Source organism: Elephas maximus, chromosome 23 (assembly GCF_024166365.1).
Source record: "Elephas maximus indicus isolate mEleMax1 chromosome 23, mEleMax1 primary haplotype, whole genome shotgun sequence".
Classification (NCBI taxonomy): domain Eukaryota; kingdom Metazoa; phylum Chordata; class Mammalia; order Proboscidea; family Elephantidae; genus Elephas; species Elephas maximus.
Genome location: NC_064841.1, coordinates 20,507,298 through 20,533,123, shown reverse-complemented (window position 1 = coordinate 20,533,123; position 25,826 = coordinate 20,507,298). Strand labels below are relative to the sequence as shown.

At 37.9% G+C, this 25,826-nt stretch overlaps 1 protein-coding gene across 1 annotated transcript in view; it reads left to right on the top strand.

Annotated features, from left to right (window-relative positions):
• PIK3CA (phosphatidylinositol-4,5-bisphosphate 3-kinase catalytic subunit alpha) overlaps window positions 1–25,826 on the top strand; it is a 99,563-nt gene that overhangs the window by 54,473 nt on the left and 19,264 nt on the right. The window contains exons 2-9 of the mRNA XM_049867385.1: window positions 9,415–9,842; window positions 10,358–10,567; window positions 12,244–12,494; window positions 13,954–14,199; window positions 16,161–16,246; window positions 20,334–20,439; window positions 20,911–21,063; window positions 21,157–21,291. Coding sequence (XP_049723342.1) covers window positions 9,491–9,842; window positions 10,358–10,567; window positions 12,244–12,494; window positions 13,954–14,199; window positions 16,161–16,246; window positions 20,334–20,439; window positions 20,911–21,063; window positions 21,157–21,291 — 1,539 coding nt within the window. The 5' untranslated portion in view covers window positions 9,415–9,490. The remainder of the gene's footprint in view (window positions 1–9,414; window positions 9,843–10,357; window positions 10,568–12,243; window positions 12,495–13,953; window positions 14,200–16,160; window positions 16,247–20,333; window positions 20,440–20,910; window positions 21,064–21,156; window positions 21,292–25,826) is intronic.

Below are 25,826 nucleotides of genomic sequence, written 5' to 3'. Positions count from 1 at the left end.
AGTGGTAGTGAAGGAGTATCAACAGATTCCAGAGGTAAAATTAAGAAAATTTGTTGATAGGTTAGATGTACATTGTGAGGTAAGAGGAGTCAGGGCTGGTAGGTTTCTGGATGACAGATTTCTGGTTTAGATCCATGGCGCTCCTCACCTTTCATTTGTTCAAGTCCTGCTCATCCTTAAAAGACTGGGTTTATATGTCACTTCCTGTGGGAAGTCTTCTCACCCTAATCTCCACTGAATTAGGTGACTATACTATGTGGTTTTATATTGTTGTTAGTTGCCCTTAAATTGAAATTTGGCTCCCTGGGTGGCACATACGGTAAAGTGCTGGACTACTAACTGAAGGGTTGGTAGTTTAAACTCACCCAGGGGCTCCTCCACAACTATGCATAAGGCTTTCACTGGCCAGTTTTTTTAGAAGTAGATTGCTAGGTCCTTTTTCCTAGTCTTGGTCTGGATTAAGGAATAGAATCAGTGATCTGTCTGTTGAATGCAAAGGCATTTGACTGTGTGAATAACAACACATTATGGAAAACATTGAGAAAAGTGGAAATTCAAGAACACTTAATTGTGCCCATGCAGAACCTGTACATAGACCAAGAGACATGGTTTAAAATCAGGAAAGGTGTACATCAGGGTTATCCTTTCACTGTACTTAATTTGATCTGTGTGCTGAGCACATAATCCAAGAAGCTAGACTGTATGAAGAACAGGGCATCAGGATTAGATGAAAACTCATTAACAACCTGCGTTATGCAGGTGACACAACCTTGCTTGCTGAAAGTGAGGAGGACTTGAAGCACTTACTGATGAAGATCGAAGACTGCAACCTTCAGTATGGATTACACCTTATCATAAAGAAAACAAAATCTTCACAACTGAACCAGTAAGCAACATCATGATAAACAGAGACAAGATTGAAGTTGTCAAGGATTTCACTTTACTTGGATCCGCAATCAACACCCATGGACCAGCAATCAAGAAATCAGACTACGTATTGCATTGGGCAAATCTGCTACAAAAGACCTCTTGAAAGTGTGAAAAAGCAAAGATGTCCCACTTTGATGACTAAGGTGCACCTAACCCAAGCCATGATCTTTTCAATCACCTCATATGTATGCAGAAGCTGGACAATGACTAAAGAAGACTGAAGAAAAATTGATGCTTTTGAATTATGGTGTTGGCAAAGAATATTGAATAAACCATGGACTGCCAGAAGAACAAACAATGAGCTCTTAACCACTGTGCCACCAGGGCTCCAATAATAAAAGCCTAGATTGTCTTGAAGAGACTGTTGGTGGCATTATGGACATCAAAGACAGTTCTGGTAAGGACTCAGAAGGAAGTGTAATACCGCGGAGGCTGTGCAGGCTCCGAGAAGCAGCAACATAGAAATGGCGGCAGCAGAGCCAGGAGACCAGCGCTGGAGCTGACCCACAGAGCAAAAGACCTGAGTGCCTTCCAGCCAAGGTTTACCGGCAGAGCGGGGTGCCCCTGGACACTTACTGGTAGAGCTGAAGAGCTTTGAAACACTTTCTCGAGCAGGGCTGACGTGGTGCCGGCTGAAGGTCCCGAGGGGCGGAGACACCAAGGAACAAGGAAGCAGAAGCTGAAGTGACAACGAGCAGAAACAGCTGCCTCCGTCTTAAACGGTAGGCTATGACCTCTGGAGGTTCTAGAAGTAGAGCCACAGCCTCCTAGATTTCAAAGAGTCAGATCTTCACCAACTTGGTTTGGAGTGTGGGACTGCTGTTTACGAGTTTCAGGGTATGGAGCCAGATCTACTGCCTAGAGCTGAGAAGGTGGGGCTGCTATGCCGAAGGGGCAGAAGAACCGGGCCAGCTGGGGCTGAGGGGAGAGGGTGGCCACTCAGATGGGCTAGGAGAATGTAGCTGCCCAAATTCAAGGGAGCAGAGTTTTCACCCCAGTGGGCCTAGAAGGCAGAGCTGAATGAAGCCCAAGGCCTAAGGACCAACACCCAGAGTCTAGAGGGCAGGGCCATTGCCTAAATGGTGTTAGAGAACAAAGGATTATTTTCAGACCTTGAGAGCTAATGTGTAATGTGTTCTGTTGACTTGCTTCCTGCCTCTTTATCCCTTCTTTCCCTCCAGTTTCTCCCATTTGTAATGGAAATGTCTACCTTGTGCTCCTTCTGCCATTGTATTTTAGAAGCAGATAATTTGTATTCCCTATTTTTTTTTTATTTTACAGATGAAGAGGAATTTTGTCCCAGGAGATTTTGGACTTGGAGTTAATTTAAGACGTTTGAGATAGTATGATGGAGTGAATGTGTTTTACATGTGACAAGGACATGAAATTTTGGAGGCCGAAGGGTGGAATGTCATGGATTGAATTGTGCCCACCCAAAATATGTGTCAATTTGGCACATGATTCCCAGTATTGTGTGGTGATTCTCCATTTTGTGATTTGATATAATTTCCCTATGTGTTATAAATCCTAAGCTCTGCCTGTGGTAAATGAAGCAAGTTTAGGTTATGTTAAAGAGGATTAGGGTATGGTGCAACACCCTTACTCAGGTCACAGCCTTGATGGATATAAAAGGAGTTTCTTTGGGGTTTGGCCTGTATCACTTTTTATCTTAGAGGAGATAAAAGGAACAATAAGCAAGCAGAGAGATGATGTTGTTAGGTGCCCTTGAGTTGGCTCCAACTCACAGCGACCCTGTGTACCACAGAAGAAAACATTGCCCAGTCCTGTGCCATCCCCACAGTCATTGTTATGCTTGAGCCCAGTGTTGCAGTCACTGTATCAGTCCATCTCTTTGAGGGTCTTCCTCTTTTCTGCTGACCCTGTACTTTACCAAGCATGATGTCCTTCTCCAGGAACTGATCCCTGCTGACAATGCATCCAAAGTATGTAGGATGCAGTCTCGCCATCTTTGCTTCTAAGGAGCGTTCTGGTTTTACTTCTTCCAAGACAGATTTGTTCGTTCTTTTGGCAGCCCATGGGATATTCAATATTCTTTGCCAACACCACAATTCAGAGGCGTTAGTTCTTACTCGGTCTTCCTTAGTCATCCTTCAGCTTTTGCATGCATATGATGTGAATGAAAATACCATGGCTTGGGTCGGGCGTACCTTGGTCTTCAAGGTGACATCTTTGTTTTTCAAAACTTTAAAGAGGTCTTCCCCGCAGCAGTTTTGCCCAAGGCAATGTGTCTTTTGATTTCTTGACTGCTGCTTCCATGGACATTGACTGTGGATCCAAGTAAAATAAAATCCTTCAGAACTTCAGTCTTTTCTCTATATATCATGATGTTGCTTATTGGTCCAGTTGTGAGGATTTTTGTTTTCTTTATGTTGAGGTGTAATCCATACTGAAGGCTGTAGTCTTTGATCTTCATCAGTAAGTGCTTCAAGTCCCCCTCACGTTCAGCAAGCAAGGTTGTGTCATCTGCATAATGCAGGTTGTTAATGAGTCTTCCTCCAATCTGATGCCCTGTTCTTCATAAAGCCCAGTTTCTCTGATTATTCGCTCAGCATACAGATTGAATAAGTGCGGTGAAAGGACACTACCCTGACACACACCTTTCCTGACTTTAAACCTTGAAGTACCCCCTTGTTCTGTCCGAACAACTGCCTCTTGATATATGTACAAGTTCCTCATGAGCACAATTAAGTGTTCCAGAATCCCCATTCTTCACAATGTTATCCATAATTTGTTATGATCCACACAGTTGAATGCCTTTGCATAGTCAGTAAAGCACAGGTAAATATCTTTCTGGTATTCTCTGCTTTCAGCCAGGATCTGTCCTACATCAGGAGTGATATCCCTGGTTCCACATAGTCTTCTGAATCCGGCCTGAATTTCTGGCAGTTCCCTGTTGGTACACTGCTGCAGCTGCTTTTGAATGATCTTCAGCAAAATTTTGCTTGCATGTGATATTAACAATATTGTTCATTAATTTCCACATTCAGTTAGATCACTTTTCTTGGGAATAGGCATAAATATGGATCTCTTCCAGTTGGTTGGCCAGGCAGCTGTCTTCCAAATTTCTTGGCATAGATGAGTGAGCATTTTCAGTGCTGCATCCATTTGTTGAAACATCTCAATTGGTATTCCGTCAATTCCTGGAGCCTTGTTTTTTGCCAGTGCCTGCAGTGCAGCTTGGACTTCTTCCTTCAGCACCATCGGTTCCTGATCATATGCCACCTCTTGAAATCGTTGAATGTCAAACCAATTCTTTTTAGTATAATGACTCTGTATCACTTCCATCTTCTTTTGATGCTTCCTGTCTCATTTAATACTTTCCCCATAGACTCCTTCAGTATTGCAACTCGAGGCTTAATTTTTTTCTTCAGTTCTTTCATCTTGATAAATGCTGAGCATGTTCTTCTCTTTTGGTTTTCTATCTCCAGCTCTTTGCTCATGTCATTATAATACTTTGTTTTCTGGAACTACCCTTTGAAATCTTCTGTTCAGTTCTTTCATTTCATCATTTCTTCCTTTTGCTTTAGCTGCTCAACGTTCAAGAGCAAGTTTCAGAGTCTCTTCTGCCATACATTTTGGTCTTTTCTTTCTCTCCTGTCCTTTTAATGACGTCTTGCTTTATTCACGTATGATGCCCTTGAAGTCATTCCACAACTTGTCTGGACACGTTGAACACTAAAGACCAAAGACCAGACGAGTTGTGAAGTGACACCAAAGCAGAGAGATAGGGATCTCATTACCACTCAGCAAGAAGAACTGGGAGCAGAACATGTCTTTTGGACCTGGGTTTCCTGCCCCAGGAAGCCCCCAGATGAGGAGAAGGTTGATGACAAGGACCTTCCCCCAGAACTGACAGAGAGAGAAAGCCTCCCCCTGGAGCTGGCACCCCGAATTTAAACTTCTAGCCTCCTAGACTATGAGAGAATAAAATTCTGTTTGTTAAAGCCATCCACTTGTGATATTTCTATGATTGCAGCACTAGATAACTAAGACAGTGGGTTTGAACCGCCAAACGTTTTATTAGTAATTTAGCCCTTAACCATTTGCGTCACCCAAAAACCAAACCCCTTGTCATTGAGTTGATTCCGACTCACAGCAACCCCACTGGACAGAGTAGAACTGCCCCATAGGGTTTCTAAGGAGTGGCTGGTGGATTTGAACTGCCAGCCATTTGGTTAGCAGCCAATCTCTTAACCGCTGTGCCACCAGGGTTGCTTTTGTCACTTGGGTTGCCTAAAAATATATTTTGGAGGGGACACAATTCAATTCTTAGTGATAGTGTCTTTTCAAAGAAGCCCCAAGATTGTTGAAGTCTAAAAATGTAAGGGGCCTTTAAGTCATAATAGTACTCACTTGTTCTAAAATATGTGTTACAAGTGGTTGACATGGTTAGGGCATTGTACTGACAAAGAGAGTCATGGGTCCTGTTTGTGTGTGTTGTTGTTATTGTTAGGTGCCATTCGTTGAGTCCAGAACATAACAACACTATTCACAACAGAATGAAACACTGCCTGGTTCTGAGCCATCCTCACAATTGTTGCTATGCTTGAAACCATTGTTGCAGCCACTGTGTCAGTCCATCTCATTGAAGGTCTTCCTCTTTTTCACTGATGCTCTGCTTTACAAAGCATGGTGTCCTTCTACAGGGACTGATTCCTGCTGATAATAGATCCAAAGTATGTGAGATGTAGTCTCCCCATCCTTGCTTCTAAGGAGCATCCTGGCTGCACTTTTTCCAAGACAGACTTGTTCGTTCTTTTGGCAGTCCATGGTATATTCAATATTCTTCACCAACACCACAATTCAAAGGCGTTGAGTCTTCTTTGGTCTTCCTTATTCACTGTCCAGCTTTTGCATGCATACGATGTGATTGAAAACACCATGGATCAGGGACATCTTAGTCCTCAAGGTGATGCCTTTGCTTTTCAATACTTTAAAGAGGTCTTTTACAGCTGATTTCCCCAGTGTAATGCATCTTTTGATTTCTCGACTGCTGCTTCCATGGGTATTGATTGTGGATCCTAGTAAAATGAAATCCTTGACAATGTCAGTCTTTTCCCCGTTTATGATGATGTTGCTTATTGGTCCAGTGGTGAGGATTTTTGTTTTCTTTATGTTGAGATATAATCCATACTGAAGGCTGTGGTCTTTGATCTTCATCAGTAAATGCTTCAAGTCCCTTTCACTTTTAGCAAGCAAGGTTGTGTCATCTGCATAATGCAGGTTGTTATTGAGTCTTCCTCCAATCCTGATGCCCCATTCTTCTTCATATAGTCCAGCTTCTTGGATTATTTGCTCAGCGTACAGATTGAATAAGTATGGTAAAAGGATACAACCCTGGTGCACACCTTTCCTGACTTTAAACCATGCAGTATCTCCTTGTTCTGTTCAAACGGCTGCCTCTTGATCCACGTACAGATTTCCTCATGAGCACAATTAAGTGTTCTGGAATTCCCGTTCTCTGCCATATTATCCATAGTTTGTTATGATCCACACAGTCAAATGCCTTTGCATAGTCAATAAAACACATGCAAATACCTTTCTGGTATTCTCTGCTTTTAGCCGGGATCCATCTTACATCAGCAATGATATCCCTGGCTGCACATACTGTTCTATATCTGGCTTGAATTTCTGGCAGTTCCCTGTGGATATACTGCTGCAGCCACTTTTGAACGATCTTCAGCAAAATTTTGGTTGCGTGGGATATTAACAATATTGTTCATCAATTTCTGCATTCAGTTGGATTACCTGTCTTGGGAGTAGGCTTAAATATGGATCTCTTCCAGTCGGTTGGCCAGGCAGCTGTCTTCCAGATTTCTTGGCATAGACAGTTGAGCACTTTCAGTGCTGCATCCATTTGTTGAAACATCTTAATTGGTATTCCATGAGTTCCTGGAGCCTTGTTTTTTGCCAGTGCCTTCAGTGCAGCTTGAACTTCTTCCTTCAGTACCATCAGTTCCTGATCAGTGTTACCTCTTGAAATGGTTAAATGTCGACCTGTTCTTTTTGGTATAGTGACTCTGTGTATTCCTTCCATCTTCTTTTGATGCTTCCTGCATCATTTAACATTTTCCACGTAGAATCCTTCAGTATTGCAACTCAAGGCTTGAATTTTTTCATCAGTTCTTCATCTTGATAAATGCTGGGCGTGTTATTCCCTTTTGGTTGTCTATCTCCAGGTCTTTGCACATGTCATTATAATACTTTACTTTGTCTCCTGGAATTGCCCTTTGAAATCTTCTGTTCAGCTGCCGTACGTCATCATTTTTTACTTTTGCGTTAGCTACTCAATGTTCAAGAACAAGTTTCGGAGTCCCTTCTGACATACATTTAGGTCTTTCTTTCTCTCCTGTCTTTTTAATGACCTCTTGTGTTCTCCATGTATGATGTCCTTGATGTCATTCCACAACTAGTCTAATCTTTGGTCGTTAGCGTTCAGTACATCACATCCATTCTTGAGATGGTCTCTAAATTCAGGTGAGATATATTGAAAGTTGTTGTTTGGCTCTAGTGGACTTGTTCGAATTTTATTCCGTTTCAACTTGAACCTGCATATGAGTAATTGATGGTCTCATCCGCAGTCAGCCCCTGGCCTTGTTTTAACTGATGATATTGAGCTTTTTCATCGTCTCTTTCCACATATGTAGTCGATTTGATTCCTGTGTATTCCACCTGGCGAGGTCCATGTGTGTAGTCACCGTTTATGTGGGTGAAAAAGGATATTTGCAATGAAGAAGCCATTGGTCTTGCAAAATTCAGTCATTTGACCTCCAGCATTGTTTCTGTAACCAAGGCAGTATTTTCTAACTACCGATTCTTCTTCATTTCCAACTTTCTCATTCCAGTCTACAGTAGTTATCAGCGCATTCTGACTGCATGTTTGATCAATTTCAGACTGCAGAAGTTGGTAAAAATCTTTAGTGTCTTCACCTTTGGCCTTAGTGGTTGGTGTATAAATTTGAAAAATAGTTGTATTAACTGGTCTTCCTTGTAGGCGTGTAGATATTATCCTATCACCGATAGTGTTGTACTTCAGGATAGATCTTGGAATGTTCTTTTTGACGATGAATGCAGTGCCATTCCTCTTCAAGTTGTTGTTCCTGGCATAGTAGACATATGATTGTCCGATTTAGAATGACCAATACCAGCCCACTTCAGCTCACTAATGCCTAGGATAGCAGTCTTTATGCATTCCATTTCATTTTTAAAGACTTCCAGTTTTCATAGATTCATACTTCCATACATTCCAGGTTCTGATTATTAATGGATGTTTGCAGCTATGTCTTCTCATTTGAGTCGTGCCACATCAGCAAATGAAGGTCCTGAAAGCTTGACTCCATTCCCATCATTAAGGTCAACTCTACTTTGAGGAGGTAGCTCTTCCCCAGTTGTGTTTTGAATGCCTTCCAACCTGAGGGACTCATCTTCCAGCACTATATCGGACAGTGTTCTGCTGCTATTCGTAAAGTTTTCACTGGCTAATTCTTTTCAGAAGAAGACAACCGGGGTCCTTCTTCCTAATCTATCTTAGTCCAGAAGCTCAGTTGAAACCTGTTCACCATGGGTGACCCTGCTGGTATTTGAATACCAGTGGCATAGCTTCCAGTATCACAGCCACACAAGCCCCCCACAGAACGACAAACTAACAGATGCGTGGGGGATTTTTGTATAGATCCATTAATTTGTGTGTAGAGCCATTAATTTCAATCAGAAGTATTAGTACTGGATTATTGGAGAAAGTGGATGTGATCATTGCAAGAGCATCATCATACTTCAAGGAAAATGTATTGATGGTGCTATATATTATTGTGAATATATACCTAAATCATACTTTAAGACATAACGGTCTGAGATATCACCTAGATAAAAATCAGTATGAAGAAATTAAAAAAGAAAATTACAACGATGGATTTAAAAAAGAACACTAAGCCATGTAATTTCTCACTACCACAGGGGAGAGGGCTGGGAGGCAAGGGGGAAAGGAAGAGGATTTGACTTCTCTAGGGTTTGCTTTATTCATGTTTAAAATGAGAGCAATGGACTTCATGATCTCAGAGATCCTTTAGAGCCTAAATTCTGTTGCTCCACAAAATGGAAGAGAATGATAAAGGTGATATATGATGGGAAGGTTAGTTTGAATCTTAACTTACTTTTCGTTCTTCACATAGCCTCAGATCTGTCTTGAGGAGACCTGACTATTCAAATATAATGGTTTTATTATTATTATTACCATCAGTAAATGACTGTTACATTTAATTAAAACAAGTGATTTTTCTAATTTCTGCTTCAAAATCAATTCTTTACAGCCTAATTTGGGACAGCAGTCTCAGTTAAGATACTTAAGATGAATTATGACTGCTTATCCTAATAGTTCAAAGTACAGAAAATGTATTTTTTTGACAATGCTATAAATGTATTCTAAGTTGTTTCTCATTTAACAAATATTTTCCTTCTTTGATTTAGGTTTCTGCTTTGGGACAGCCACACATCTAATTCCTTAAAGTAGTTTTATATGTAAAACTTGTAAAGGATCAGAACAATGCCTCCAAGACCATCATCAGGAGAACTGTGGGGCATCCACTTGATGCCCCCAAGAATCTTAGTAGAATGTTTACTACCAAATGGCATGATAGTGACTTTAGAATGCCTCCGTGAGGCTACATTAATAACTATAAAGCATGAACTATTTAAAGAAGCAAGAAAATACCCTCTGTATCAACTTCTTCAGGATGAATCTTCTTACATTTTCGTAAGTGTTACCCAAGAAGCAGAAAGGGAAGAATTTTTTGATGAAACAAGACGACTTTGTGACCTTCGGCTTTTTCAACCCTTTTTAAAAGTAATCGAACCAGTAGGCAACCGTGAAGAAAAGATCCTCAATCGAGAAATTGGTATGATATAATTTTCACCTAAATAATGTTGTCATCCTATTCTAAAATGCAAATAAGTGTGGAACTTAACTATTAGTCTCTACCAGTACTATTGTAAACTTAAAAAAAAAAAAATAGCTTTCTTAATAAAAATCGTTAAAATCTAAAATATTTTTCACTTCTGGGCTAAGAAACTGTTTCTTAACACCTTCGTATTATTCTATAAGGTTTTCTTTAAGTAGTATCATTTGTGGGGATGACTTAGATTTGTTATATTACAGTTTTATTGTCCTTTAAAAAACAATTGATGCAGATAGTATTTGCTGCCTTTGAGAGTTTCAGAATATTTTTTATATGTTAAACATATTTGGGTCCTTGTCAATAATGACTACGTATTCATCAAAAAATTTTTTAACCCGGAGAAACTTCTTTATTCTCTTATGGTCTCCCAAATCTAGCAAGTTCACTATTTGTAAGAAACATGCTCATGTTGTTTGTTTTTTAGAATGTTATGTTGTTTCTATAATTTTTTTAAGGTTTTGCTATCGGCATGCCAGTGTGTGAATTTGACATGGTTAAAGATCCAGAAGTACAGGACTTCCGAAGAAATATTCTGAATGTTTGTAAAGAAGCTGTGGATCTGAGGGATCTGAATTCACCTCATAGTAGAGCAATGTATGTCTATCCTCCAAATGTAGAATCTTCGCCAGAACTGCCAAAGCACATATATAACAAATTAGATAAAGGTAAGAAAATGGTCTGTCTACGGTATTCGGTTACTGCAATGAAATAATTTTACCTATGTGTAAATTCCTGTACGCATACCTTTTTTTTTTTTTGTCTGTCAGAAATGATCAGCTTCTTGAAGGCAGGGACCATTTATGCTGACAAGATGTAGTTGAGCGCAAGCTACACAGCTTGCATGCAGTACCTATTGACTGAATGAGTTGTGTGCATATGGTCCTGATCACTGAGCTTTATAAATAAAAACAAGTATAAATAGAAACATTTCATGAAATTTTGGGATAACTTTACACATTCTTGTTTATTATACATTTTATATATAACTTTCTTAATGTTAAAAACACATACAATAATTAAATCTTAGCATGATAATATAATATTTAGGTTGACTTTTGAGGGTTAATATAGCAAACAATTTCTAGAATTAAGTGAACTTGAAAATATATAAATTGTTTTGGAAATGAAAGTATCTTTGTGTCAGGTAAGTATCTGTATTTTCCAAGATAACAATGTAGGAGTTTCAATTTGAAGTTATAAAATAGGTTAAGACTCACACACTGTTAAATATAAAATTCTGTTAATAGAGTAAATTATTGTATTACTTTTTCACCTATATTATTCAAAGTAGTTTAACGCAATATGATATAAGATCTTCATTTAAAATATTTTTCTACTCTAGCGTACTTTAAGTGTAATGCTTTTTTTTTTCCTTTTTTCCCCAACATTTTTTAATGAAAATTTTCCAACATACAGAAAAGTTGAAAGAATTGTATTGTGTATGTGAGACCACTCAAGCATGGTTTGAATCTTTCCGTTTCCACTGTCTTTTCATTTGCCCTCTGGCGTAATCTTAAAGAGAAAAAATTAGAAAATTGGTTTCCTCTCCTTCTTCTTCCTCCTTTCGATTATTCTAATTCAGCATCTTTCTTTAAGTCTCTGTTGATTCTTTATTTTCCGTAGTTACCAAAAACTCTTCCACTTTAGGCACTGTTGGGTCCTTGATACCCTAATGAGCCACTCCTCACAGGGGCTGCACCCTTGAAGCGTGCCATGCAGTTTAGAATGGAAATCAGCTTGCTTCTAGGTCCCTGTGACCCACAGCTTTGGGTTTATCTTAGTCATCTAGTGCCGCTGTGCTACAGCAGGAGTACCGCAAGTGGATGGCTTTAACGAAGAGAAGTTCCTTTGGTCTGGAAGCGTCTCAGTGCCGGAACCTCAGGTCCAAAGGATGCGCTCTGCTCCCAGCACTACTTTCTTGGTGGTGTGAGGTTCCCATGCCTCTACGCTCACTTCTGTCTTTTATACCTCAAAAGACAATTGGCTTAAGACACTAATCTTGTAGACTTCATCAATATAACTGCCACTAATCCATCTTATTATATCATAGTCATAGGATTTACAATACATAGGGAAATCATATTAGAAGATAAAGTGGTAGACAGTCATAACAGTCATCAAAGAAATCATGATCTAGCCAAGTTGACAGATATTTTGGGGGGACACAATTCAATCCATGACAGAGTGTTTGTATAAAATGAGAAATTTGAGGATTTCCTGATAATTACCTGTACTTAATTATGTTGATTATAAATCATTTCTGACTATGGCTAGAATAATGTCCCTTGAAAAATGAAATATATATGATGATTGCATTTAATAATGTTTTTTTCTGTTTTAGGGCAAATAATAGTGGTGATTTGGGTAATAGTTTCTCCAAATAATGATAAGCAGAAATATACTCTGAAAATCAGCCATGACTGTGTGCCAGAACAGGTGATTGCCGAAGCAATCAGGAAGAAAACTCGAAGTATGTTGCTGTCCTCCGAGCAACTAAAACTATGTGTTTTAGAATATCAGGGCAAGTATATTTTAAAAGTGTGCGGATGTGACGAATATTTCCTCGAAAAGTATCCTCTGAGTCAATATAAGGTGAGTTACAAGTTTCAGAATATTAATTTTAAATTTAAAAAGTAATCACACTGGGGAGTAGTATCTGTATTTTTAGAACATACATTATGAAATTTAAATAATTAATATTCGTAAGTGGCATTTTTAAAGTTGCTTTTATGTTAATTATTTAATTTGAGAGACCAAAAATGTTGGCAGTTAACAAACCAAATCCATACCCGTTGCAGCTGAGTAGATGTTACCTCATAACAACCCTATAGGACTGAGTAGAACTGCCCTGAAGGGGTTCCAAGGCTGTAATCTTTATGAGACCAGGCTACCACACTTTCGCCCATGGAGCAGCTAGTGGGTTTGAACTGCTGACCTTTCAGTTAGCAGCTAAGCACTTAACCACTACGTCACTGGAACTCTTTGGCAGTTACCAAAAAAAAAAAAAAAAAACACACACACACATTGCCATCGAGTCAATTCCGACTCACAGGGATCCTGTAGGACAGAGTAGAACTGTCCCATGTAGTTTCCAACGAGCAACTGATGGATTCAAACTGCCGACCTTTTGGTTAGCAGCATTACTCTTAACCACTGTGCCTCCAGGGCTCCTTGGCAGTTACACTATCCCCAAAATATGGGTTATTTCATGATTTTTCTCCCCTTCTGAGCAGTGGCACTGGAATGGAATTAAAATAGACACTTCAAAAACCTATAATCTATTATTAATGAAGATATACTATTAACATTTTCCTACTATCTGTATTATTAAATAAATACTTGTAAGAACCAGTAATGTATGTATTGAGCATTGTGCCAGGTACTGATTTAGAATAGTCCTGGCCTTCAGTTAACTAATGCTGTAGTGGGGCTTTATGGGTAAGAAAATAGGCAATTAGAATACGTATACAGTAGCATTTATATCAGAACTTTCTGTCTTAACTACCATTTCAAAACTCAGGTATGGATTTTAATATTTTTAAAAATATTTCCATGGTTTTATCTGTCTCCTCTTTATGGTTTTTGTTGTGTTTTGTTTTTTAACAAATAAGGAAATACTTGGACAGAAAAGCCACAGCCCTTGGACTGGACATCAGTGTGACTAAATACAGAGAATGACAGACACTTACTCAATAATGTTTCTTTTCCTTTAACGAATACAGTGTTTTTATAATATGTATTCTCTGCTCCTTGTTTTTAATTCTACTTTTTGTTAGTTTGTTTCCAGTTAAAGGTAGAACTGTGGTGCATTAACTGACCTTATATTTTTTTCTTTCTATAATTTAGATTCATAAATACTTGCTTGATGCTGTATTACAACCTAATTCCCAAATGTTAGTACTTTAAATATTATAAACACAGCAACTTATAAAATGTGGTCTATAATGTTTTGTCTCCGTAGTGTGTAAGTTCTCTTGTAATACTCTTACATGTCGCTTTTAAATGAAAAACCTTATAGGAAATGGTCCCCCCACCCCTTAATCTCTTGTAGTATATAAGAAGCTGTATAATGCTGGGAAGGATGCCCAATTTGATGCTGATGGCTAAAGAAAGCCTCTACTCTCAGCTGCCAATGGACTGTTTTACAATGCCATCTTACTCCAGGCGCATTTCCACAGCTACACCCTATATGAATGGAGAAACATCTACAAAATCCCTTTGGGTTATCAATAGTGCACTCAGAATAAAAATTCTCTGTGCAACCTATGTGAATGTAAATATTCGAGATATTGACAAGGTAAGTCAAAAGCTGATGCTTATACTGCATCAGAAATTATTTTATATAAGCCTTTTTTGTCGATCTGTATAATAATCTGCTGAACTGTAGTATAATGTTTTCAGATAGCTAGAAAACACCCAAATCTCAGAAAATAAAAATGTAATAATAGAATTAATTCTAGTTGAGTTTCCGTATAGCTCAGATTTTACACAGCTCACAGTTCTTTATCCATAATTCTAACATTGTAATAATTCAAATATCTGTAATTCTAAGCTCTAAAAATCAGAAATTTTACAGAATTCATTTGGCAGCAAAATCTGACCTGGCCTGATGTGCAGCTGTTTATAGTCTTTATTTATCCTACCTACTGTGCATATTCATGTGTTCTGTAACAGGAATATTGATGTCTTTATGGGATACTGCTCCAGCTGCTAAGGGGATTAAGTAATACACTCACCCCTCACTTAGAGTTAGGTTCCAAAGACCAGGTTGTTACACGAAAATTGATGTTATACAAAAAATGGAGAATTTTTTTTTGAGACCATCCATTTGTCTGTTTTTTTTTTTTAAGTTAGAAAATACGATCATAGAAATTTTAACAGCTAAGATTTACTGATGTGCTCATCACTGTGTTATGGATTATTCCCCCGCGGAGAAGGAGAATTGGAGGAGACAAAGCTGGGTAAAGTTGGGCTGTGTGACTGGAGGGCCCACAGCCTAACCATCTCACCTTCCTCCTGTGCTGGGGCAGAGCTGCCCTCACGGAGTCACCTCCAGGGCTTCACCCCAACCCCTGCAAGCCCTGCATTAGTGATCCCAAAGCCTGTTCTGCCCTCTGGGCCTGAGGAGTCACCAGCACTCAGGGCTGGCTGCGAGGGTGCTGGGAGCCTGGCCATGTACCCAGCCCCACTGAGGCCAAGGCTTCAGGCCCAATTGGGCTCACTTTGAGGTGTCATTAAACTCTCAGGCATCTCTGGTGCCTCTTACTTTCCTGCCTGCACACCCCACAGCACCTTTGAGCTGGAGGGCCTCAGGCCTGCATAGGAGCTGAGAATCCAGAACAGGTGCCCTCTGGCTAGGTGCTGCCTGCTGTTCCCCCCGGAGGCCATGGCCACAGAGGAGACCACCCTTCGGGCAGCTGGACCAGTGCCTCTCTTGGCAGGAGCGAGTGGAGGGGTGGGGTAGCAGGGCCCAGCTTCCCAGAGGCCGTCCAGAGACCTTCCTGGAGACCCTCCACTCCAAGGGAGGGCATGCTCTGTAGCCATTGCCATCATGCCTGCCGCCTCATTAATGTGCAGAACAGTCAGATGGTGAATTTATTGCCATAAATGCAAAATGTTAGATGAAAAGATAGTGGATAAGTAAGGAGTAGGTATATTTAGTGTGTGTGACAATTTGTCTTTCTAAAATATGCAGAATTCTGAATTAACAAGCATATCTGGCCTAAAGGGTTTTTAGGTGAGGGACTGTGGGCCTGTATTAACTTTCAGCAGTCTGATATCCCCATTGTTATCAATGAATGAAGGTAGCAACAAGTTTTGGTGAAGAATCTAAGTCATTATTATTATGTGCATGAAGAAAAGGAGAACCAGAAAGTTATATCTGAACAAAGATTTTTAATTGGTTCCTTCATTCATCTCAGTTACATTATTTTGATATTGCTTAATATTTGGTCTTATATAGTGTGTGTGCATGCTTATGTGTGAACGTGTATATGTGTGCATGTTTACGTGTGTATCTATATGTGTGTATTTACATAACCTGTTGCTGTAAGTGGCAATCCTATATGACAGTAGAACTGCCTCATAGGTTTCCAAGGTTGTAATCTTTACAGAAGCAGACTGCCACATCTTTCTCCCACAGAGCAGCTTGTGGGTTTAAACTGCGAACCTTTCGGTTGGAGCTAAATGCTTAACCGCTGTGCCACCACCAGGGCTCCTTTGTATTTATATACATATACTTCTTTTTTTTTTTTTTAGATCTATGTTCGAACAGGTATCTACCATGGAGGAGAACCCTTATGTGACAATGTAAACACTCAAAGAGTACCTTGTTCCAATCCCAGGTAAGGAAATACATGGATTCGTATTTCTAAAAATCGTATTAGTATTTAAAAAAAAAAAAATTTTTTTTTTTTTTTATATAATAATAAACGTATGTTAAATCATTAGTTTTGTCTAAGTCATATAAATTACCAGACACATACAAAGTGTAAAGACTTTCTGTCAAGTGAATATCAATCACAGGATCACTTTATTCTCTCTCAAATTGTATTGGAAAGACTTCTCTGATTCTTCCCATTGTATCGAGATAAAACAGTATAGTTTCAATTTCATACTGATTGTTCAGTGCATTAGATCCATAAACCTAGCATTTTATTCTTTTCTTCATTCCATTTACATGGAGAAATGAGAGGTGGCAAACAACTCCAAAACCAAGCTCATTTGAGGCAGTTTCCTTTAAATCCCTCCGGAGAGTAGATATTTATGGCATTCAAATAAAGGGCCTTTGGAAACAAATCAATTTCTTTGTAAGGGAAAAAGTTATTGGGAATGTTTTAAATTATTGCTGACTAGATACAATGATGAAATAAAAGGTAGTAGGATCCAACAACTTGCCATCCTGCCATTTCTTTGCCTTTCTTTATAGAGTCATTTAGGAATAAGACCTAACCTTGCAAATATAATAAAACCAAACCCGTTGCTGTTGAGTCAGTTCCAACTCATAGTGACCCTATAGGACAGATAGAACCGCCCTGTAGCAGTAATCTTTTAAGGAAACTCAAATTGGTATTGAAAATTAAAGTTTAACTTCACAGGATAACAGTAGAGCTGAGAATGACTTCTCCGGAAATAAATCTCAAAATGAATTTAGACTGAGTGCTAGGAAAATCATTGTAAAAGTTCAGGTGTTAGAATGAAGTTGCTAGAGATGCATCCTTCTAGAGCCTACATAAACTTCAAAGAGATAGTAGCCTTCTTTACCAGGAGGAAGGGAAATAGTTTCTTATCCTACATGAACCAAAAAGTACTTCATTCAGGTTACAAGTTATGCTGGGACAACAAACAACCCCAGAATCTTTTTTAATTTTTGTTAAAACAACAAAAGTTTATTTCCTGCTCATTTTGCATGTCTGTCACAAGTCAGTGCCGAGGAAGGTGATTGTGGGGATAATAGAAAAATAATTCTTGAGGAAACCGGTAGCGGAAATTTTTACAAATTTTGGGACTACTATAAACTCAACTGCCAGGGTTTACACAAACTCAGTCATCCAAGGAGCTTAGCAAGCCCTGAGCAAAGACCCCACAATAAGAGTAAATTAGCTTTACAGTAAAAGTAAACTTATTTAATAATATAAGATTTAAATGTTGGGATTTTAGTTACTTAAAACGTGTTTAAAGAAAGGGCTTACCTTTTTTTCAAGAATTCTCTGCTTCATCTAAAAGATGAAATCCCTAAGGCAGTAGTAGCAAGAGAATTTAAGTAAGTTTTTTAAGTTTTCTGTGTTTACAGAAAATAAAAATTAAAGTTTAACTTCAAAATGAGAGAGAAATAAATATGAAGCTTATATATAGAAACAAACTGAAAGAATTATTACTGAGTTTAAGTGTTTGTTCCAAATGTATGTTTTCCCATGTGCTAGATAAATCAGACACATTATGATTTCTTCATAAATGTTACCAGTTATCTTCCCATATCAGAATCAATTTGGATTATATATAACCATTATCTAAAAATAAAGACCTTAATGTTTTTCTTGTGTGTGTGAGATGGACTTTTAGAAGAAGAGAAAAGCGTGCTTTGTTAACGTAATGCTACTGAACAACTACATTGCTAAGCCATAGCACGCTTCGAAAGTTTAGAATATTTTCCGTGAATTATAAGCAGTTCTAAAGATTTAGAAGTAATAAAAAGTCCTAGGTACATTTAAATAGATAACATCTTTAATTTTTCTTAAATTACAGGGGACTTTAAAATCCCGCAGCATTTTTTCTCCCTACATTCCTTTAATAGCATTTATTGTTTCTTTTTACCTTCAGGGTTCTTGTTAAGTCCCCCTATTTAAAATATCAGCCTTCTTTTTTTTTGGTGGGTTATATAAATGGACCATTTTTTTTTTTTTTATCTTTGTTCATAATAGAGCAAAGATACTAGAATAAATAAAACTTATTTTACCAATAAAGTTTTATACCTTAGTTTGGCTAGTTAAAAATAGGATTTTCATACCATTTTATTGTTAATTTAGTCTTGTTCTGTTTATAATCAAAGAATAGAATTATGAAGAAGGCATTTGAAAAATTTTCATAGTTAATAATAGCTAACATTTGAGCTTTTACCATGGGCCAGTTACTGTTCTCATTGCTTTACTGATGTTATCTCATTTCATCCTCACAATAACCTTATGAAGGAAGGTAGGTACTGTTATCCCATTTCACAAGTGAGGAAACGGACAATGAGGGGTCATACATTCAGGGACATAGTAGAAGCAGGGTTCTACTCCAGGTAGTCTGACTTCTGAGTTTATAATCTTAACCATTGTTATGATGTCTTCTAAAAAAAAACTATTTATTGCATTTTTCTCTTTACAAATATGTCCACCAAATACAGACATAATTTCACATGTTGTTTTCAGTAAATTGAAAGGAATGTATTGTAAAATTTAAATAATTTTAATCATGTCAATTCTCTGCTACCTTTTTTTTTCCTTATTATGACTGTCAAGATTTATTACCCCTTGTGAAGTAGTTATTTTTTCATTTTATTTACCTGCCTGCTTAATGGGCTCTTCTGAATACAACTACCTCGTATATAAAAGTAATTAAATATAGTTGTAATCATAATAGGAAATCTCATTTTATCTTGTTTAGTTTTCCTTTACTATTCATCTTTCTTATTAGCTTTTTTTTTTTAATTTTGTTGAAGTATAGCACTGATGTACAAAAGTATACAAATTGTACATTCAGTGAACTATGACAAAGTAAGGACCTATGTAACCACGATGCTGGTCAAGAAATAGAACACTTACCAATACTCCAGAAGCCCCTCCTCGTGCCCACTCCCAATCCATTAACTTTCTCTTCTACCCAGGAGTAACCAGTATTCTGACTTCTAACACTGTTGGTTAGTTAGCCTAGCTTTGAATTTTATATAAATAGACTCAAGCAATGGGTATCGTTTTGTGTCTGGCTTCTTTCATTCAATATTACGTTGATAAGATTTCATCCATGTTGTGAGTAACTGTAATTTATTTTCATTACTGTATTCTATTATTTATTCTACTGTTAGACATGTGGGTTATTTTGAGTTTGCAGATATTATAAGTAACTCTGCTGTGAACATTTGTGCACCAGTACACACATTTCTGCGGTTTTATGCCTATGGCTAGAGCTGGTAAAAAAAGTTTTAGTAAATTAGGCTCTCCAAATTGTTGCTATTGTTGTTGTTAGGTGCAGTCGAGTCGGTTCCAACTCATAGTGACCCTGTGCACAACAGAACGAAACACTGCCCGGTCCTGCACCCTCCTCGTAATCGTTGTTGTGCTCGAGCTCATTGTTGCAGCCACTGTGTCAGTCCACCTCATTCAGGGTCTTCCTCTTTACCGCTGACTCTGTACTTTGCCAAGCATGATGTCCCTCTCCAGGGACTGATCCCTCCTGACCAGATGTCCAAAGTATGTCAGACGCAGTCTCGCCATCCTTGCTTCTAAGGAGCATTCTGGTTGTACTTCTTCCAAGACAGATTGTTCTTTTGGCAGTCCACAGTATATGCAGTATTCTTTGCCGGCACCACAAACTCAAAGGCGTCAATTCTTCTGTCTTCCTTGTTCATTGTCCACCTTTCACAAATTAGTTGTAACCAATTACACCCCCACTAGCCATGTATGAGATTTCCTGTTGCTTTATATCCTTTCCACCCTTTGGTATCATCAGTCTTTACAGTTTAATCCGTTCTCATCTCTAGTGGTATCCCTTGAGATTTCAGTTTGCATTTCTGGATGACAAATGATATTGATGAAGTACCTATTCTAATCAGTCTCTTGCCTGTTTTTTTCTTGGTTTATCTTTTTCTTGACAATTTGTAGGAGTTGTTCATATACTCTAGATAAAGCCTTTTGGGGGGATAAATTTTTTTTCCTTTGCAATTTTACACAGGTGGAGTGAATGGCTGAATTATGACATATACATTCCTGATCTTCCTCGTGCTGCTCGACTTTGCCTTTCCATTTGCTCTGTTAAAGGCCGAAAGGGTGCTAAAGAGGTAAGGTATTTCTGAAACTCCGAATCATACTGCTGATTGAATTTTTCTCAAGAAATAGAAATTATTTTTAAAAAATTTATAAATCAAATATACTTTTTAGTTTTTAATATACCTGGGAGAACTTCAGGAGTTATTTTTATGATGAGAGAGTATGAGTTCACATCGATACAATTTTTTAAACATATAAAGTGACTGTACGCAAATATTTGTTAAGTGACCGTGAAAATATTTGTCATGCTTGCTTTGGCTCGTATTTCCTATTTATAGTTAAAGAAAGTACATGTAATTTCAAATGGGAAAAAGGAAAGAACATGTTTATACTTTGAGAAACGAGTGTGGCTTTTCGTAGATATCATATTCCAGTTATTAAAGAGAGGGTTGGTTGTCGAATTCTTTCTAGGGAAGTAGCATGTTTTGAAATACTTCTTATAATTTAACCCCAAGTAGTGAATGTTTTTCTTTGTTTTTTAGGAACATTGTCCATTGGCCTGGGGAAATATAAACTTGTTTGATTACACAGATACTCTAGTATCTGGAAAAATGGCTTTGAATCTTTGGCCAGTACCTCATGGATTGGAAGATTTACTGAACCCTATTGGTGTTACTGGATCAAATCCAAATAAAGTAAGTTTTTATTTCAAAACTTTTTTTTTTTGACTATTTTTCTTTATGATGATCAAGCACAGTGTATATGATAACTCTTCTTCCATCTCTTAGGAAACTCCATGCCTGGAGTTGGAGTTTGACTGGTTTAGCAGTGTTGTGAAGTTTCCAGATATGTCAGTGATTGAAGAGCATGCCAACTGGTCTGTGTCCCGAGAAGCAGGATTCAACTATTCCCACGCAGGACTGGTACGGCCAACCACTGACTTTCTTAAATATTGTCATAATCGCTGGATTCGGGTACATATTCTTTGTATGGGAAAGGTTTCATGTACTTTAGGCACAATGGTATTGATACTGTGGAGTCTAGAACAGCATTGCAATATAATACAGTTCTCTATTTGTTAATATTATTTACTGCAGGCCTATTTCTTTTAGCTTACTCAGAGCCCCAACCTGCATTCATTCCTTTAACAAATATTTATTGAATGCCAATTATGTGTAAAGCGCTATGATAGGTGCTGAGTAATAAAGTTGTGAATAAAATAGACTTGACGGCAACGGGTTTTTTTGCGGGGGGGTTATATTGTATTTACAGTATAGTGGTGAAAAACGGCATTAAACAGGTTAAAGCACATAGTAAGAATATAAATCCCAGTAAATGCCAGGAAGGAAAAAATAATAGTGTACCAAGAGAGACCAAATGAGAGCCGGAGGGGAAAGGCTAATATATAATGGGGCTCAGAAAACACCTCTCTGAGACACTAACCTTGAAGTTGAGACCAGAGTATAAATATGTTGTTAGTCAAGTATATATTGAAGAGTTGAGGTTGGAGGGAGAGGAAATAACAGTTCTTTCCCACAATAGTCAGATCTCTCAGAAGAGAGTACATATGGAGTTTAAATGATTGGTCTAGTTGACTGATCTTGGCCATAACTTTGGAACCCCAATATGTCTGGATCCAGGGACCATTTAAAGAAAACTAAACCCATGGCTGTCCAGTCGATTCCGACTCATAGCGACCCTACAAGACAGAGTAGAACTGCCCTGTAGGGTTTCCAGGGAGCAACTGGTGGATTTAAACTGCTGACCTTTTGATTAGCAGCCGAGCTCTTAACCACTGTGCCACCAGGGCTCTGTTAACTCCCTGTTTTCCAAGGGCAAAGGTGTCAGTGCTAAGACAACAGGCTATTTTTGTTTTTTGGTATGTCTTTCTCCCAGTTTCCAAATTTGATGACTTTTTCTTTGCTCTGGTTGGAAATCATAGCTAGATCAGCAGTGAGCTTATGGGCCAAGAGGCCCTAAAATATGCCAACCCCCGCATTAGTAACAGCAGCAGTGAAGGAGCACCCAGAGGCAGCTAGAATACTGCACTTAGAAACTTTATTAGTTCATAGCTGTTGTTCCCAGTAGGGAGTTTACCAATCCTTTTTGTAAACTGAGTAATAACAGTATCTTTCCTATATATGTACTTTCAAAGGTATGTAGAAGGTATTTTGATAAGTACAAATAAATTTAAAATCATTACTAAATTCAGTCAGATACTAAAACTACAGTTAACTTTTTTGACATTAAAAAAAAGATTTTCTTTATTAAAAGTCGTAACCACTATGCTGTAAGTTTACTTCCTTGATGATAATAATACTAGCATTTATTTAGTGCTGCCATGTACCAAATGCTATACTAATCACTTTGTATGTATTATCTCATTTAATCTTAATGGCACTGTCTGTGAGGGTGGATACTATTATAATCCCTGTTTTACCAGTAAGAAGTTCAAGGCTTAGAGAGTTTAAATAACTTATTAAGTGTCACTCTTCAGTAGTGAACATCTTGGACTTGTAACTATTACGATACAACTGCACAGAAATTCTTAAATGTTGACATAGGGATTGAAATACTAATGAGCATTCCCATGAAGTATCTATAGCCCTGTCTGATCAGTTACACCTGTAAATTAACTGAGTTCCTAGAGGCAAGTCATTTGAAAACTCATTGATGACCTATTTTATTCATACATTTAGTTATTGAACAGTTTACTGCCAGTCTGTTGGATCAGATTTTTAGCCTTTCAGTTTCTTTTTTAGTAGTTCTAACTTCTTTGTAAGTATTGATATTTTATGTCATCTCTCTTAGAGTTTTTCTTTCTTTCAAAGAAAAAAGAATATTGATTTTTTTTATAATAGACTAGAACTTATTCTTTCAATTGGAACCATGGTGGCACAATGGTTAAGAGCTGGGCTGCTCACCAAAAGGTCGGCAGTTAGAATCTACCAGCCGCTCCTTGGAAACCCTGTGGGTCAGTTCTACTCTGTCTTACAGGGTCACTATGAGTCAGAATCAACTCAACGGCAACGGGTTTGGCTCTTTCAGTTACCATTTGGAAAAAAGTCTGTTGGAAACTTTTATAAATCTAATATACATTATGGGATCTTAGTTTTTCTATATTTTAAAATATTTTTCATCATTCTAGGAATTATTTCATCATTACTGTTACAGCTCTGCTTTAAAATATAAATAAATAATAAAATATGGAAGGCTGGGATAGCCTAGAAGGGTTATACAGTGGTGAAGTAAACCTTTACTATCTCATCCTTCAGTCTTCTTATTGCACTGTTCCACACATTTTACCATCTTTCCAGAGATATAAAAGAAGTCTGAAAACACCATCCTGGTAGTCTTTTTGTTTTTTAGGTTTTCATTGGAAACAGTTGAGAATTCAGAATTTCTCATTTTTTAAGGAAAAATTGACAGAAGATGTTTCATAATTATTATACAAATCAAAATATGAATGCAAAGAGATAGATAATGGTACTCTACAGCAGATTTTCTCAGCCTTGGCACTACTGACATTTTTGCCAAATAATTCTCTTTATAGGGGCTATCTGTTGCGTCTTTGGATGTTTAGCAGCGTCCCTAGCCTTTACTTAATAGATATCAGTAGCACCACCACCCCAAGTTGTGACAACCAAAATGTCTCCAGACATTATTCCCAAAGGTCCTGAAGGAGAGGGTGCTAAAGCAAAATCACTCCCAAGAGCTCCCTAGCCTACTTCTCTAGACTCTAATGAGATAGTGAAATTGATTATAAGTGAAATATCAGATGACAGTATCCTAGATGAATTTTCTAAGAATCTACTTGCTTCTGAGGACATAAAGGAAATACAGTATTCACATTCAGGTAGTCCTTCAACAGGCAAGAGGACTTTATTGTGCAATGTATTGTGACAGAAACCCAGAGCACCTCATCTTCTTCAGTGTTCTTTACATCTTCTATGATGTTGGTGTCCAAAATTTAATTGATACACCTTCTATGATGGGGAAATGCTGAAAGCAGGTGTATATTCAAAGGTAACTGAAAGGAAAAAGGTGATGTAGAAATTTTAAAAAATTCCTTAAGTTGATCATTCTGTTTGGTGTTCAATAAAAAAATAAGTATAAAAATGGAAATGCTGTGTAATTATGGAGCCAAGAAGATGGCCGTCCTCTCCAACAGAATCATGAGCTGTCAGATTTTTCAAAAGTATTACATGTTGACAATGTACATGCAAGAAGAAAAACCAGAAGCAATGATATATATTCGAAATCTGGAGTCAGTATTTACAGGATGGATGTGTTCCAAATCCATGCATGACAGTTGATGAGCAAGCAATTAGTTGCATTCTAAGATGTTGCCTGTTTTTGATATGTGTCTTCAAAGCCAGGAATATATGGATCAAGTTTTGATTTGACTATTTGAATTCTTATTAAAATGTCTAAAAAGTTGGTTTTCACTATTGATTTATTCTTCTGTAAATTGTTTTATATTTAAAATATAATTTAATAAAGACTAAGAGTCCATTGGACCCAGATGATAAATAGCATTAACTACTTTTCCTGGTAAACTGAGGGTTAAGTATTTATTTTCTCTTTCCTGAGCTAGTGTAATTGCCTTTTAACAGACCTCCATCCTTCCCCAGAGCAGCCAGAATCATGTTTGTAAAGTGTAAATCAAATCATGGCATTTATCTTTTAAATAGCTTTCATTAAAAATACAAAATTTTAACTCTGACCTGCACATTTTACATGGTCTGAACACAGCTTCTGTCACTTCTCTCCCTTGCCTGCTGGGCTTCAGTCTCACTCTCCTCCTTCCTGTTCCTCTTTCACACCAAACCCATTCTCTCCTTGGAGCCCTTGTGCTGTTTCCTCCATCTGCAATAGTCTTTTCCCCTGATCTTAGTGTGTGAATGATCCCTTCCTGTTATTTAGATGGCAAGTTAAATATTACCTTCTCAGAGGCCATTTCCAAATACCCAATCTGAAGTGCCCCTGTACTCTTTCTTTGTCAACATCGTCTAGAGTACTCACATCAACCATCTGATATTTTCATATTTATTTATTTATTTGCTTTTCCACTAGATCAGAGGTTCTTTTAGCACCAGATCTATTACTGTTTTGTGATGCAACAGCAAGAACAGGATATGCACACAGTGCCTGTTCAATAAATACTTGGTGAATGAATATGTCCCAGTAATATTTTTTAATACTGTTGGATAAATTGACAGTGTATAAAACCAAGTAGCACATATGGCAGTTTGATTTCATTTTTGTTGTCATTGTTGTTGGGTGCTGTCAAGTTGATTCCAGCTCATAGAGACCCTATGTAACAGGGTAGAACTGCCACCTCTAGTGTCTCCGTCTAGTCTTTTCCCTGACTAACCTTGGAAGTTACAGTTCTAACTGGTTGGTGATGAGGTTAACCAAGACCAAAGTTAGTGGATTTGTTCCACAAATACTGTCT